Source organism: Sus scrofa, chromosome 2 (assembly GCF_054392235.1).
Source record: "Sus scrofa isolate SSC_HxYL_T2T_F1_AM1 chromosome 2, Sscrofa_HxYL_maternal_Yorkshire_Landrace_v2.0, whole genome shotgun sequence".
Classification (NCBI taxonomy): Eukaryota; Metazoa; Chordata; class Mammalia; order Artiodactyla; family Suidae; genus Sus; species Sus scrofa.
This window is the reverse complement of record NC_139384.1, coordinates 5,235,768-5,252,828: the sequence shown is the minus strand read 5'-3', so window position 1 is coordinate 5,252,828 and position 17,061 is coordinate 5,235,768. Positions and strand designations below refer to the sequence as shown.

Genomic DNA, 17,061 nt, shown 5'->3' with positions numbered 1-17,061 from the left:
GTCCAGTTTTGAAGCTTCCTGAGACTCAGTTGTCTTTTTTCTTTTTTTTTTTTTCCGGTCTTTTGTGTTTTTAGGGCCTCATTGAGTCATATGGAGGTTCCCAGGCTAGGGGTCCAATTGGAGCTGTAGCTGCTGGCCACAGCAACTTGGGATCCGAGCTACATCTGCGACCTACACCACAGCTCATGGCAATGCCGGATCCTTAACCTACTGAGCGAGGCCCGAGATCGAACCTGAGTCCTCATGGATCCTAGTCAGGATCATTAACTGCTGAGCCACAGAGGGAACTCCGTCAGTTGTCCTTCCTAATGAGACCTGCCATTTCTTCTTAAGTTAAACATTAAGACGGGGGTGGGGTGGGGGAATCCGTAGAGGTGATGAACAAAGATTTCCACAGGGTATTGTTTTTCCTTAAGCACCTGGACCCTAGGACATATCTTTTATATCTAGGCCAAATCCTATTATAGTAGTTCTCAAAGCGTGATGCCCAGACCAGTGGCATCACCTGGGACCCTGTTAGAAATCCAGATTCTTGGGGCTCATCTCAGACCTGCTAAATCAGAACTTCGAGGAGTGGGACTGGGCAATCTGTTTTTAATAAATTCTCTACCAGGGGATTCTGACACACAGTAAAGTTTGAGATCTGCTGCTCTTGTAAACAGCTTGATTCTGCCACAGAAGTTTCATGTGCCATTGGTGAAATTTTTTCAAAAAGCCATTCTTCGCAAACATGAGTTTATTTTCCAAATCTGAATTAATATGTATCTACCTAAATTCTCCTAATATTTCTCTTCATAGCACTAATGGGCCTGCCTGGTTCTCTGTCCCTCCATGTCTAGGCCAAGCCACATAAGATTCCCATTATGTGCTGTCTCTGCTTCCCCTGACAGCCAAACTGAGCCAGGCTGGGGAGCAGGGACTGTAAAATATTAAACAGAAGCCTGCGTGTTGCAGTGCTATTTGTGGCCTATGGACTTGTAGATTGCAGAGGAAAGGCAGGCCTCTCAGTTCTGGTCTGGGCTGGTTAGAAAATGTAAAGATAGCACTGAGGCAGAAACCCAAGGGCGGGAGGATCTCCAGGCCAGATAATAAAGAGCCTCTTTCAACCTGATACAGTAATGGGTTCTTTCTAGAGCTGAAAGCAGAATGAATTCTCAATGTGCCAAGTACCCTGTGTCTCAGGTGGCTGAGAGAGAGAGTAGAGGGAAGCCTCATAGCTTCAGCAGGAAGGATGAACTCAAGAATACTTTTTTTTTTTTTTTTTAAGGGCCATACCCACAGCATGTGAAAGTTCCCAGGCTAGGGGTTGAATCAGAACTGTAGCTGCCGACCTACACCACAGCTCACAGCAATGCCAGATCTTTAACCCACCTTAATCCTTAATCCTTAAGGATCTTTAATCCTTAAGGCCAGGGATCCAACCTGCATCCTCATGGATACTAGTCAGGTTAATTAACCACCGAGCCACAATGAGAACTCCCAAGACATTTTTTAGTGTTTCCTTATATACACTTTGGCAAGAGCCATACCACTTTAATGCAAATGAGGGGTTATAGTATATTGTTTTCTGTGTGTCCCCAACAATTGCACTGTATTCTCAGCCCATCCGGTGAACAGGTCAAGTGACCCCTATTCTCTGAGGCACAGAAATGACAAGGTGAGATCCTTGTATGCATGTAGAAGAATCTAGGGAGGATGACTTCAAGCTGCTCTGCTTTTCCCAGAGGCCTCCAGCAGCCTGTGATGGAAGTTCCTCTGCCAAGGGATATCAGGTCTTGACAGCAAGTTCTCTTTCCTTCTCTCACAGGTGCTGTGACAAGAGACTTTGGACAAAAATTGACTTGAGTAGATGTAAGGCTATTGTACCCCAGGCTCTCAGTGGCATCATCAAGAGGCAGCCAGTCAGCCTCGACCTCAGTTGGACCAACATCTCCAAAAAACAACTGACGTGGCTCGTCAACAGGCTGCCAGGTGAGCAGCCCTGCGCTGTCCTTCCAGGAACTGGGGGCGCTGGCAGGGAAAGCTTCTTAGAATTGCTTTAGGGCAGCAGTCTGTGCCATTGTTGTCTTTCTGCTTAGCAAGAGATTTACCCAGGCCCATCTTAACTGCCACTCCCCAAGGTGCCCCTGGAGACTGGCAGGCCAGTCTCTACACTGGACAGTGAAGAGAATGAGATCAGGTGCTCCTGTCAGCCCTGCAGGTCAGCATAGCCTCTGAAGAGGAAATTTGAGGAAGATGTTGCCTTGATTAACCCCTTATAAGACCTGGTTCCCTCTAGCGTTTTGGGATCTTGCAAGAAAAGGAAGTCACTCACACCTATATTGGTCTGATAGGAACTAAGCAGTCAATTTACCACCAGAATTAGATGTAACATAGGAGGAATTTTTGAGCTGGATTACTGGAATACGGTTAGGACATGGTCCTCTCTCCAGTAGACTGGAGCCTATTCACTTGGGTCAGCTCAGCTGGTAGCTGAGGCTTTGCATGGGCCCAGAGAGTGTATTATTGCGTGTCTCTTTCCTTCCGTCACAGGGCTGAAAGACCTCCTCCTAGCAGGCTGTTCCTGGTCTGCAGTCTCTGCCCTCAGCACCTCCAGCTGCCCCCTTCTCAGGACCCTTGATCTTCGGTGGGCAGTAGGAATCAAGGACCCTCAAATTCGGGACTTGCTGACTCCACCGGCTGATAAGCCAGGTATGCTCTGGGCCTGACTTCTTTGTGCTCCTCCTGGGGGAGCTTGGTCTTTCAATAGATTTCATTCCCCAGAAGCTGAGGTCTCAGAGATGATGCCGTTGCAGAGTAGAGGAGTGCACCTTGAAAACAGAAGGATGAACTGTGTCCACGCACAGATTAACTACTTACAGGCGGATAACTACCCTCAAGCAGAGGAGTAGATCCATTTGTGTGGGTCTGTGGAGTTTGGGGCCCAGAGAATATAAGCCTGAGGAAATCTGGGACGGCTTCGTGGTTGAGGTGGAGCACTGAAAGCCCTTTCCATGATGGTCTCGTGAAGTGTGGGAGTGTGGAGTGTGGGAGGGGAGGAGCATTCCTCACATAGCCCTTTGCTGTGTAAGCGAGGCCCAGTCCAGCAGCTGGGGAGAAGGAAAACGTGTCTGGTTTCCTAGAAACCGCCCCACACACTGCTCCCTCCCTGAAGGCTGGGCTGGGTGTGGGCAGTTCTGCTTCTTAACCCCTGCAGGGGGGCCTGGCCAGCAAAGAGTTTGGAGCTGGACTAGCATTCAGAGCTTTGACCTGGGCCCTTGGCTTGCCTGTGCAGGTCAGGACAATCGTAGCAAGCTCCGGAACATGACTGACTTCCGGCTGGCAGGCCTCGACATCACGGATGCCACGCTTCGCCTCATCATTCGCCACATGCCCCTCCTGTCTCGACTCGACCTCAGTCACTGCAGCCACCTGACGGATCAGTCCTCCAATCTGCTCACTGCTGTCGGGTCTTCCACTCGTTACTCCCTCACAGAGCTCAACATGGCAGGTATGCCGCTGCGACCTTTGATGACAGACAGTGCCCCCACCTCCTGGAAGCTCCGCCCACCTGGGCGCTTGGCCAGTAGACCAGAAAGAACATGGGCCCGTGGACTAAACCATGTTTGTTTGTTTCCTCACACCTGGACAAGGACAGAGTTCTTTCCCCTTTTTCACTGATGGGGGCCAAGGCCTCGAGCAGTTGTCCGGTGCCTGCGAGCACAGGCACCCCCAGTCTCAGTGTGGTCAGCCTTCTGGGGCAGGGAGTGCAGTGGCAGGGGACCTTCAGAGGCCTCGGCGCCAGCGGCACTTCTGGTCTCTGGGCCAGGTGTGGGGGAAAGGGGGCTTTTGTTTTAGCATTTTGAGGGCAAGGGCCGGGAAATTGAGCATCAGAAGTAGGCTCCCATGGCTGTGTGCACGTAGCATTGTCCTTGTGGTCACTTTCCCCACAGGTTGCAATAAATTGACAGACCAGACCCTGATCTACCTACGGCGCATCGCCAACGTCACCTTGATTGACCTTCGAGGATGCAAGCAGATCACTCGAAAAGCCTGCGAGCACTTCATCTCAGACTTATCCATCAACAGTCTCTACTGCCTGTCTGACGAGAAGCTGATACAGAAGATCAGCTAAGACACACCCAGCCCAGACTGAGCAGGAACCCGATCTTCCCTGACCCCCCGCCGGGAGAGGTCTCTCTCCGCTCCTGCACAGGCTCTGGGGCCAGTGTCACACTCCCTCTCTGCTCTCCTGCCCCTTGAGCCCTTCCCTGACAGGCGGGGCAGAGAGGGTGGTGGACACCAGGCTTCCCTGCCCGCTCCTCTCCCTCCTAAGGAGAAGGGAGTGGCAGATTGATCCAAGGGGAAAGCACAGGCTGTGTGTTGTCACGGTGCCTGCTCGCTTGCTCTCCCACCTGCCTGCCCGCTCGCCTGCCGGGAGGCCAGGCTCTCAGTTTGGGGTGTCTGCGCAGCCGTCATCTGCACTGGGCCCTGGGGCCCCCCTCCCCATCCATGATCCCCAGCAGTGCCTGGTTCTGAGCAAACTCCCAGGGAAGAAAGCGGCCCTGTGTCCGTGGCCAGGTTCTCCTCGTGGTGTCCAGTGCGTGTCTCTCCTCCGTCACACTCTCCCGGCTTAGGCTGGAGGGGCCGGCAGCCCCAGGAACGCCAGACCCATGCAGATCACACTGGTGCTGTTGAGGTGTTGAAAACCTCTTGTCCGTGTCCGTGCTCTCCCTCTTCTCCTCTCCTTTTAGCTTGATCCTGTCCAAAACTCGCGGTAGTTCACATAATGAGGTTACCCCGCTCCAACTTTCCTGCTAGTTTCTATGAAGTCCGTGTTGCACTTATTGGGGTTGAGGCTCTTCAGAGGAGCTGGAACTGTCTACCCCAGGGACACCCCCATTTTATTGCTTCCCAGGCAGATTCTGAGACAGGCTCCATCTCCCTGTTCCCCTCCGTCTTTGGCCTGCCCTGCCCTTTTCCACCCTTTCCTTATTCCTACCTGAATAGGGCCTTCCCAGGATGTGTGTCCTCAGAGGGAGCAGCCTATCTCCCCCAGCTGGGGGGTCAGAGAACTGGGCCGGGTGCCCACCTGCCTCCCAGCAGGCTCCAGGCCCAGGGTGTAATACGGCCCCCGAAGCCCAGGCCTGTGTCTAGTCCCAGTGGCTCACTGATCTGGCACCTTCGGGGGTCGGGGTCCTGCTTAGAAGTCATTCACCTGCCCTCTGCCTGCAGCTGTGGAAGGGGGTGTGCATGTGCCTCTGTGTGTGTGGCCGAGTGTGTTAAGCGTGTGTGTGGAGGGAAGGAGGGGAGCATGGCGTCTCCCGCTCCACCGCCCTGTGTCGAGCCCCATCAGCTGCCCCCTCTTACTTTGCATTGAACGGCCTGTCCAAAGATCCTCTCTCTAGGGCAGCAGAGAGCTTTTTGCACTTTAAAAAAAAAAAAAAAAAAAAAAAAAATGGTCGGGATTTCTTTTGGGTCAGTATTTAAGTGTGTGAGGAGACGCTCAGCAGCCCCTGTGGCAAGAGCTTATCAATGATAGATGCGGATTTGCACTCTGCTCCCATCTGTAAGGATAGTGATAGCACAACCTTGCCCCTACTTCTCGCCCTCTAGCCCACCCAGTCCCGGCCCCTTTCCTGCAGCCCAGTCTCAGGCTCTCCTCCTCCTGAAGCCCTTGGGTGGAGGGGAAGGAGCCCAGGCACCAGGGGTCTGATTGTGAGCCGCCCCAAGGAGAGACGCCGCCTGCACCCTTGCCACTTCCAAAGCAATAGAGGCAGAGGGGTTCCCTCTTTGCCACCTAGCCCAGCTTTGACCCTGGCATTGACTGGCCTCCTAAGAGAAAACTGGATCTTGGGAGGGGGTGGCATTGTTTCTTCCAATCTGCTGATTCTCTTGGCTGCACCTTAAAAGCAGCTGTCTGCTCCCGTGACCCTCTAGCCCTTCCGTTGGTCTCCAGGCCCCAGACAGCTGGGGCTGAAACTTTGAGGAAATGCCAGTGACTTATTCCAGAGTGCCTCAGTCAGGGGAGCTTCTCTGTAAAGAACCCTGGGTATTGAGCAAAACCTTATTAATATTATGGTTAATGACCTATAATTGGAAGCTTCCTGCCTTTTTTGGTTGCTCCTGTGGAAAATACTGAAAAGATTGTTTTGTTTCGTTGTCTTTTTATAAAAGGGGAGGTGGAGAGACCCCTTCAGAGCAGGGATTGTGCCGGGAGAGTGCCTCTGACTTTGGGACATTGCATCCACAGAAATTTCCAAGCTGGTGGTTTGTTTTGGGTTTTGGTTTTTATTTTTGTTGTTTTTGGTTTGGAAAAACAAGCATTTTTACCGCGCACGTAAATGGTCAGCAGAAAAGGGAGCCTCGGAGTGGCAGCTGATGGACCTGTGCCCTTTCTGGGTTCTCCTTTTCTCTGGGACTGTGAGGGGGGAAATGGTTTTTAGAGGTGAGGGTTGGTCCGTATGGAGGAAAGAAATGTCTCTCTTTGGGGACAGAGGAACCTGGGAGTTCCATCGAATTTCCTGCCATCTGCTCTTAGACACAGCCTTGCCAGGAAGAGCCTGCCCTCCTCAGACCACAGGACCAGACACCTTGCCTCCATCTTTCCAAGCACCGGGGCAAAAAACCACAAAGGAAAGGAAGAAAATTTATATATATATATATATATATATAATATAAAATCACTTGGTGATTAAAAAATAATTCCTCCATAAATAAAACTCCTAAAGTCACTATGTTTAAAGGGTTTGGTTGTGTTTTTTGTTTTCGGAGAAATATTGTAAATATATATTTTTTGTTGCTGATTTAGAGTCAATCTCCAATGTTGTGCTAAAAAATTAAATTAAATGTAAGCATTAAGGGGACAAGTCATGCTATCTCAATTGACACATTGGGGTTATTATGGGTCAGGGAAGAAGGGAAGGTAGCCAGACTTTTGTTTTTTAAACATTCTCCACTTTTGGTTTTAGAAAGAGCAAGGACATCTTTCCTCTGACATGTGGGAATGGGAGATATTTGTGTAATAAAATTTTTAAAAGACAAAAAAGAAATAGCCTCCAATGGGAAATATTTTGATTTGGGTTTTTTTTTTTTTTTAATAAAAAGGCTTTAAAAACAGAAACAACAACAAAACCTTTTCTGCCTTGGTGTGTGTGTGCGCAAGAGAGAAAGAGGAGGAGTCGGAAGGTCCCACAGGCTCATCCCCAAGGCCAGCAGTTCCCGCTTCATCCCTGAGTAGCAGCAGTACTGCCATGTGCCTGTACTGTTTTGCCTTCTTTTTCTTAATGTCAAAAAGCAACACTTGTCTGTAGAAACACCACAACATTTTACTCAATCAAAAGGAACTTGGTTAAAAAGCGAACATTGAAATACGAGATTACCTGCCCCCCACCCCTTCCCCACAGAGCAGTTGCCTGGAGCAGCCCTGCAGAGTCCTCCAAGAGAGCTGGAGAGCCCTTAGCCAAGGCCAACCTCCATCCACTACAGTGGCAGGACAGGCCCCTCAAGGGCGGTCTGTGCCAGACAGGCTCCGTTTGGCATTTGTCCCACTGTGTCCTGCTACTTACTGAATACAAGCTTCCGGCCTTTAGATGGGTGTCCTACATGCTGCCTGCAGACAGCTGCCTCAGCCCTGGGTGGCTTTCATCACCACCTTCAGGGACCTGGGGGGATCCCTACCCGTCCTACTGGCCAAATTGTTAAGGACCATTTCGAGTTCCACTGCCCGTTCCGGAACTTCAGAGTCTATTTCACAAGGATGGTTGTGAATGTGGCCATGTTTGATGTTGCCAGGAAAGGCAGCGTGTCCGCTTTGCCTTCTAGATAGCGCAGAAACCCATCTACCTCTCGATAATCACCTCATACCTGCCGCCCTAGTTGAGGCCATCGTTGTCCAGAACCTTGACCACAGCAAGAGCCCTGAGGCACCCCCAGCCTCCATATTGGCAGCCAGAACATTTAGATAGGACTATCCATCAGTGTTTGTCTCAGGATGACGTACTTAAGTTTCCTTACCATGTGCTCCTTCTACTCCTTCCAACCTTTAGCTGACTGCAGTACCACCATCTCTGGGCGTTTATCTGTGCAGTTCCCTCTGCTGGTATATCTTCCTTTGTTCACATGTTACTTCCTCCAGAAAGCCATCTCAAGACTGCATTGTGTCACATGCTCCCAGGGTACCCTACTAGGGCATGGGGGTTTTTTTGTTGTTGTTGTTGTTTTCTTTCTAAGGCCACACCTGCAGTATATGGAAGTTCCTGGGCTAGGGGTCGAATTGGAGCTATGGCTGCCAGCCTATGCCACAGCCATGGCAACACAAGATCCGAGCTGCATCTAACCTACACTGCAGCTTGCAGAAATGCCAAGTCTTTAACCCTCTGAATGAGGCCAGGGATGGAACTCGCATCCTCATGGAGACGTTGGGTCCTTAACCCACTGAGCCACAAGAACTCCCCTCTACTGGGCTTCAGGACTTTAAAGTCCATCTCCCCAGCTGGCCAGGGAGCCCCACCAGGACAGGGAGCAGTCTGTGTTGCTCACCACATCATCCTCGGCAGCTGGCACAGAGCTTGGCACGTAATAGATGCCCAAGAAACTCTAGTGAGTGAATGTTCCCAGTAGCTCGGGTATCCAAAGGTCCGTGCCTCCCCAGTAGAGCCAATCTGTTGCCAGATCTGCAAATTCACTACCTTAAATACCCTTGCCCTCCTTTCTTATGTTAATGCCATCAACAACCCCCAATTTTTGGTCTGTTTCCAATCTAACCTGTATTCAGCTATGAATCAATCTTCCTAGGGCACACACAAAAATCTTCAAGCTTATGCAACACTCCAGGGTCATGTGTAAACTCATCCTGCCACTGGCATCTGTAAAATGAGAAGCACCAGGTTGGCACGCACTTCTGTCTAAAAGGCCTCAAGCTGGACACCTCTGCAATCTCCAGGCTTTCTGGGTTTAGGGTGTGCCATCCTCACCACAGCTATGAAAAATCGACTCTTCTTCAAACATCTCTTCCTCCAGAAGCCCACCCTGTTTCCCCTCCAGAAGAGATTAACCTGGACATTTCTGTGCCCTTCACAGACAACAACCTGGTAAAAACAGCTGGCATCTACCGAGCCTTACTCTGTGTTAGCCACTGTAAGCACTTAACATGTAGTAACTGATAATCCTCACAGTAATTCTTTCTTTTTTTTAAGTATAGTTGCCTTCTAACATTATGCTGCTGTTCTGGTGTACAGGAAAGTGATTCAGTTATACATCTAAATACAAATTCTTTTTCATATTCTTTTCCATTATGGTTTATTACAGGATAGTGAATACAGTTCCCTGTGCTATACAGTAGGACCTTGTTGTTTATCTATTTTATAAGAACTGTTTTCTATCTGGTAGCTAATCCCAAACTCCCTCAATTACCCTTCCCCCAACTCCTTTCCCCTTTGGTAACAATAAATTTGTTTTCTATGTCTGTGAGTCTTTGTTTCACAAACAAGCTCATTTGTGTCATATTTCAGATTTCACATACAGGTGATATCATATGGTATTTGTCTTTCTCTTTCTGACTTACTTCACTTAGAATGATAATCTCTAGGTCCATCCATGTTGCTGCAAGTGGCATTATTTCATTCTTTTTTATGGCTGAGTAGTATTCCATTGTGTATATATTGTACCTCTTAATTCACAATTCACTCATCTGTTGATGGACATTTAGGTTGCTTCCACGTCTTGGCTATTGTAAATAGATAGCAACTCTACTATTATTATCTTGATTTTTTTTTTCCTGTGCTTGTGGTTTGTGGAAGTTCCCGAAACCTGTATGACAGCAGCGAACAAGGCCGCTGCAGTGACAATGCCAGATCTTTAACCTGCTGTGCCACAAGAGAACTCTTATCTTCATTTTAAAGAGAAACTGGGAGTTCCCACTGTGACTCAGTGGGTTAAGAACCCGACACAGTGTCCCCGAGGACACAGGTCCTATCCCTGGCCTCACTCAGTGGGTTAGGGATCTGGCATTACCACAAGCTGCAGTGTAGTTCACAGATGCAGCTCAGACTTGGGGTTGCTGTGACTGTGATGTAGACTGCAGCTGCAGCTCCCATTCTACCCCTAGCCTGGGAACTTCCATATGCTGCAGGTGCAGCCCTAAAAAAAGATAGAAATAAAAAAGAGAAACTTGAGTTACAGACATTTGCCTGAAGTGTCTTGACTAGTAAAACCTGGAGACTTGGGTTGCAGAGTCGATCCTATCCACTCCACTCCTTTAGCTTTTGTGTACAAGCAACGACATTTCATGCTCAGACCCTTTCTGGGGAAGGGGTGGAGCAGGTGTCTTCACTCTAGATACAAAGCCAAGGCTCAGAGAGGTGAAGGGTCAGTGGCAGAACTGGGACACATGTGAACACTGGGCCTGGGACTCCGGAACTTGAGCCTTTACCCCAGTTCCCTCGTGCCTGCTGAGCAGCCAGGCTGGGTGTTTGCCCAAGTTGTGTGTCTCCCATGGCACTTTGAACTCAAGGGTGGGGCTAGACTTAGCTCTGCTTCCCCCTTCAGCTGTCCCAGGACTGGAGGGATGAGGAAATTGAGCATAATGAAAGGTGGACTTACAGAAGAGGGAAGTAGGAGCAATTTTGTGGCTAAGTGACCCCTGCTGTCACACAGGGCTCTGCCCTCAGACAGACCCCACACTTAGTTTAATGCAGTGTTGTCACCATCCTGAAATTCTTAATTTTGGAACAAGGGGCCCAGCAAATGATATAGCTAGTCCCGGGGAAGGGGTGGGGGGGCAATTCCAGCTCTCTGCCTGCCCCCACCCTTGGAGGCCAGCTCTGTGCTAAGGGCCTGAGCACTTGGTTAAGGCAGCGCAGGCCCTGCACTTGCTGGCTGGGGAGACTCGGCCCACCACCACCCTTCCAGGGGCCCAGGCCAGAAGGGAAACCTCGGCGCTGACACCCATGTATGGGCAGGAAACAGTGAGAGCAGACACCCAAGGTCAGGGAGCGCCGGTTTTGCCCGCAGCCTAGTGCTTCTGTCTCCGGCACCGGCCCCATTCCAGAGAGCTGCAAAGGGGCAGGAAGTCCCGCTGCTCTGCCCCCAGAGCGTGCCATGAGAGGGCTAGGATGGCGAGACAGCGGAAAATAAAGACACGGGCCCTGAGAAAAACACCCTGAAAGACCCGGAAAAGGAACGGCAGAGAAAGGGAGAGAGGAGAAGAGAAGTGAAAGGAGAGAAAAGAGACCGCGTAGGGCCCGAGAGGGGGACACAAGTGAGGCCCAAGATACTCAGGACAGGTAACGGTGGCCACTCAGCCCAAGGCTGCACACGCATCATCTCCGTTTATCCTCAAAACAATCCAGTAAGGCCAGGCTGGAGGCGCCCTGTGCACAGCCGAGAAAGGCAAGGCTCAGAGAGGTGGTAACTTGCCCAGCAAAGCAGTAGGCAGTGGCCCTAGCATTTGACCCCAGGTCTTTTCCACACACATCCTCCCTCTCCCCGACACAGCAAGTACCAGTGGCCATAGTGGGGCCTGCGGGGGATACGAGACCCTGACTGGGACACTCACAGGCGGGCTAGCAGGGTCAAAGCACGAACACACCCGCGATGAGAACACAGTAGGACCCCGCGCCAGGTTGGGCCACGGACTTGGAGGCGCATGCGCGCTGGGGACGCGCGCCGGGGGCGGAGGGCTGCCGAGGCTGGGGCGGGGCCGGAGCCAGGGGCGGGGCCACATCGTGCCGAGGCGCCAAGGCGGAAAAGGGTCCGGGGGCGGGGCCAGAGGCAGGGGCGGGGCTTCGTCGCTGAGCGGCTCTTAGGCGGAAAAGGAGACGGGAGGCCCCCGGGCGGCGCCGGGCTTGTGACCTTCCGGAGGGTTGCAGGGAGAAGCGCAGCTCCTGGGAAGCGGGTCGGGCGGAGCCGGCGGTCTGGAAGCCTGGTCCAGAATTGTGGGCCACCTAACGTCCTTGGACCGTGCGGGAGGGAGCGAAGGAACTGCGTCCCGGAGGTGGGGGCGCCTCCTGGATAACCAGGGCCCTTTCCTCCATCGTCAGAGCCTTCGTGTTTGCTGTTCCACATGCTTGGAAAGCTCTTTTCCTTGCCCCTAACGAGGCTGCTGCCCTCTCATCCTGGCTCTGGTAAAAATGCCGGTCCTCAGAAGTTTCCCCAGCTTCACCTGAGAAGGCTCCTGGCCTTTTACATAACTTGTCACTTGCCTCGTAAGGATGTTTTGAGCATTCGGTGAGATCTTCTGGACTCGAGGAACCCCGCACGTGAGAGAATCCAGTAAATTTCAGTGTTTGTTACCATGTGTGGTTTACCCACAGCTTCACGGTCGCTCCCTATGTTGGATCCCCAGGGCCAGGCTCCAGCTCCTGGCATGTAGTAGGAACTCGGCAAATATTGTTGGATAAGTAAGTGAGTAAAGGAAGTGGACGCCCAGCTTCCCAGCCAGAGCCTGGCACTGGCTGGGCCCCAGACATCAGAGGAGTGGCTGTCTGTGTGAGGCAGGAGTTTCTCTGGTCAACCTGCACAGCCCTGGTGAGGTGTATGGATTGGGAAGCCCCCAAGCTTATCCTCTCGGATCTTCCAAGCCCAGGATGGAGGCGTTCCCTGGAGGCCTCTCGGTTAAGGACCCAGCGTTGTCACTGCTGTGGCTGGAATCACTGCTATGGGGCAGGTGCCATCCCTGGCCCAGAAACTTCTGCATGCCACAGGCACGGCCAGGAACAAAACACCCCAGATTGGAGATGAAGAGGGGAAGCCAGGACAGGGAGAAACTTGCACATCTGGGCCTTGGCACATGCCAGTCTTCACCTCCCAACGTCACTCAAGCTCACATGCACACAATCTCAAGTTCAAGTCCTTCCTTCCCCAACCCTTCCCCTGACCCTTTTCTCCTGAGCGCCCCGTGTCTTCATGTCATAATTCCTGCCATGTAAATTGGAAGTATTCTTTTTTTTCTCTCTCTTTTTTTGGCCGCACCCTCGGCATGTGGAGATTCTTGAGCCAGGAATGAACCCACACCACAGTGATGACCTGAGCCACAGCAGTGACAACACTGGATCCTTAACTTGCTGAGCCACCAGGGAACTCCTGGACATATTCATTTAGGGGTTTTCTTCCTCACTAGGCTGGGCCACCACCGAACCCTGTTTCCGTCTGTGGCCCTAACTGTGTGCCTGGCACCAAGCGGGGTGTGAGGAATGGGACAGGGACCACAACAAACAGGAGCACCCACCAAGAACCCCCTGAACAGGATGCTTTCAGCCCACAGGATGCAGGGTGAGCAGGAGTCTGCTTTACTGGAAAGGAAGGGAAGGAAGGGCATTCCAGGCAAACGGAATTGTAAAGTCAACACCCCAGAGGTGGACGTGAACTTGGCTTGTTGTAGTGACAGAAGGAAGACCAGAGCGACTGGAGATCAAAGGGCCCAGGGCAGGGTGGGTGGGGTTGAGTTAGACAGATGGGCAGCAGCCAGAGAGCAGGTTTCACAGGCCACAGAAAGGGGTGGGTTTTCTCCCAAGGGCAGGGCAGTCACTGGAGGTGGGGTTAGATTCAGGCCTGTAAAAACTCTGGCTAGAGGAGAGGCAGGGAGCCCTGGGAGGAAGCTGGTGCAGGCATCAGCACCAGGTTGGAGGGGATGGGCTTTAGCAGGACACAGTGGAAGGGTCTGGGGTGCCCTTTGGAGACAGACATGCCAGGTAGTTGACAGGACAGGCTGGAGGACAGCGTGTGTTTGTGTGAGATGGGGGCAGGGGAGGGGGGAGGGGAATCGAGGCTGACTCCTGGGCTTTGGAAGATGACAGAGCCACGACTGAGATAGGGAGGCGGGGGAGGAGCAGGCTGAATAGGGCCTGGGTGGTGGGAGCAAGAGCTGAGTGTGGGATGTGTTAAGTTTGCAACACCATTAGTCATCTGGGGAAGATGCTGGGCGATTGTGTGTCTGCAGGCCTTCCAGCTGGACAGAGATGGGGTTCCACTCCTCTTTCAGTCCCAGCATCCCAGCCAGAGGCTGGCACAGTCTGGGCACCAGACGAAGATTGGTTGAGAATGGCTGAAGAAGCCAGCCTGGAAAAAGCAAGTTTACAATCGACCTTCCCTCAGCCACCAGAGGGCAGCACCACCCAAAAAAACAGCCTCCCCTCTTCCCAGCCCAGGGCTTCTAGGAGCTGCTTTCCTGGGTCCCAGGAATCAACCAGTGGCGCCTTGCAGACTGGCTCTCTGGAAGAATCCCTGCTTCAGGCCTGCCTGGGTTTCCGGTTGGGCAGTGGATGGGAAGGGCCTTCTGGGTTTGCAGGTGGTGCGGGGAGGTGGAGCCACTTCCCGGAGCAGGATGCCTAGCTTTTCAGAATTCACAGGGACTCTGGTCATTGGACAGAATTTTTAAAACAGGAGCTGCTCCAAAAACTCCAGGCCAGTGTGTAGCTGGAGTCAGGGTCCTGACGAGCTGGGGAGGGGTGGGAGCCGGGAAGATAGAGGCCTCCTTTTGCATCTTCCTGTGCTTCTGGCCACTTTCTCTCCCAAACTCCATGCCTCACCTTGAGTTGAGACTCTCACTCCCTCAGTCACTCATTCACTCATCAAACGTGGACTACACCACCTTTCTGTACCAGGTCCCGTGGTGGGCACCAGGGACAAGCGGTGACCTGAGAGCATCAATTAACACTGAGAGAAGGCCATTTTTTTTTTTTCTTAAGATACATTTGCATTTCTAACATCAAGATGCATTTTTCCAATTGATGCAAACATTTAATAAAGCTTCACACACACACATCCCACCCCATCAAAAACCTGAAATGATGCATCTTGCAATTGACGATATTTCCTTTTTTTTTTTTCTTTTCAGGGCCAAACCCTCAGCATATGGCAGTTCCCAGGCTAGGGGTCTAATCGCAGCTACAGCTGCCAGCCTACGCCACAGCTCACGGCAATGTCGGATCTTTAATCCAACTGAGCGAGGCCAGGAACCTCGAACCTGCAACCTCATGGTTCCTAGTCAGAGTTGTTTCCGCTGGGCCACCACAGGGACTCCCTGATGATATTTTCAAATCCAGGAAATAGGCATGAGTGCAGAACAAGAGAGGTGCCCAGCTGGGGGCAGGGGAATGGGGAAGGCCACCTAAAGGAGGTGGCTCTTAAAGAAGAAGCAGGTGTTCGCCAGGGAGGAGGGAAAAGCAAAGGCAAAGAGGTAACAACAGATGGGTGGGCTGGTGGGGGTCCCAGGGCATAGAGGGTGGTGGCAGCACAAGCCTGAGAGAGGAGCAGGACCCAGTCATCCAAGACCTTGACTTGCAGGTTAAGGAACTTGTTCACCTGATCTGCTTTGGGCAGAATGGGGTGGGGCCTGAAGGCCCTTCTGATTCCCCACCCTCAGCAGCCCAAGAAGGCCTGGAGCCCTGCTTCTCAGTCAGACCTAGATTTGGGAGAAGCATCTCTGGTCAGGGCCTGCATTAGCGCAGCAGCCACAGGGATCCTCAGAAGCAGACAGGTTTTTGGGTTTTTTTAAATAATTTTTATTTTTATTAAAGTATTGTCATTTACAATGTTGTCTTAATTTCTGCTGTATAGCAAATTTATTCATATATATATATATATATATATATATATATATAATAAAGATATTCTTTTCCATTATGGGTTTTTTTGGGTTTTTTTGGTCTTTTTAGGGCTCCACCCGTGGCATGTGGAGGTTCCCAGCCTAGGGGTCGAATTGGAACTAAACCTGCCGGCCTACACCACAGCAATGCTGGATCCCAGCCACATCTGCGACCTACACCGCAGCTCATGGCAATGCCGGATCCTTAAGCCACTGAACAAGGCCAGGGAACGAAACTGCATCCTCATGAATGCTAGTCAGATTCATTTCCGCTGTGCCACGGTGGGAACTCCCTGTTCTATTATTTTAATGGCCACACTCACAGCATATGAATGTTCCTGGCCAGAGACTGAATCCAAGCAGCAGCTTTGAGCCACAGCTACAACAACACCAGATCCTTTAACCCACTGTGCCAGGCCAGGGATCAAACCTGCACCTCTGCAGTGACCCAAGCTGCTGCGGTGGGATTCTTAGCCCATTGTGCCACAGTGGGAGCTCCTCTGTTATGGTTTATCATAGGACACTGAATTATAGTTCTCTGTGCTATACAGTAAAATTTTGTTTGTTGCTTATCCCCTCCATGTATTATAGCTTACCTTTTTTTCTTGTTATCTTTTTTTTTGGTCACAGCGGGCAGTGGCTTGATGTGGGATCTCAGTTCCCAGATCAGGGATCGAATCCGGGCTGCAGGGGTGAAAGCACCAAGTCCAAACCACTGGACCACCAGGGAACTCCCCAGAAGCAGATGGGTTTAAGAAGAGCCTCAGGAGGCCAGATAGGAGGGTGTGGTGACAGATCAGGGTTGGAGGAGGGAGAGGGTCAAGGATGATGTCTGCAGTTCTAGCTTGGGCATCTGGGTGGATGGTGGTGCCCCCACTGAGAAGGGGACCTCGCCATCTTCAAGTGATCTTGCCATCTTCCAGGCTCTGCCAAGGCTGATTTCAGAAGGTAGGCTGAGAAGTGCACAGAGTCTCCTGCTTTGCAAAAGGGTACTGGTTGTTGGCCCACAAACTGGCGTGAAGCTTGGGCCCCAAGTACCTAGGACGGGGAGGGGATCTTGTCACCTTGGAAAGCAGAGAGAGGCTCTAGAGTGGCATGTTGTGATAGCGGGTGCTGCTTGGAGACACATGGGTTCCTGTCCCCATGGGCTCTCAGCAGAGTAAGTGCCCCTGGCCAGGCAGCACTGTGACCCCCCATGCCCTCCCAGGTCCTGGGGGTAGTGGGGCAAGGGGGGCGATGCAGGGTCCTTGGTCCTGAGTGGGAGTCCTGGGGCCAGGATTGGGTCTGGAGCAGGAGGAGTGAGGATTGGGACTCATGGAGGTCTGGAGTCTGACTGCATTTTTCAGCTCCCAGGTCCATGGCAACCTGTTCAATGTTCTAGGTCCAGTCTCAGTCCCAGTTGGATGTCCTGGTCCTGGGTCCATGTTCAGAGTTTTTTGGGGTTTTTTTGTCTTTTCGCCATTTCTTGGGCCGCTCCTGCAGCACATGGAGGTTCC

The 17,061-nt window shown here is 51.7% G+C and overlaps 1 protein-coding gene across 13 annotated transcripts in view; it reads left to right on the top strand.

Moving 5' to 3' along the window:
• The window catches only part of KDM2A (lysine demethylase 2A), a 120,394-nt gene extending 113,363 nt beyond the window's left edge, over positions 1 to 7,031 (top strand). For 8 of the 13 annotated variants that reach the window (XM_085008355.1, XM_085008332.1, XM_021077215.2 and 5 more), the window contains 4 exons: positions 1,808 to 1,971; positions 2,533 to 2,691; positions 3,275 to 3,490; positions 3,933 to 7,031. In XM_085008355.1, coding sequence (XP_084864481.1) covers positions 1,808 to 1,971; positions 2,533 to 2,691; positions 3,275 to 3,490; positions 3,933 to 4,114 — 721 coding nt within the window. In that variant the 3' untranslated portion in view covers positions 4,115 to 7,031. 13 annotated transcript variants of the gene reach the window in all.
• Positions 7,032 to 17,061: the final 10,030 nt, after the last annotated feature.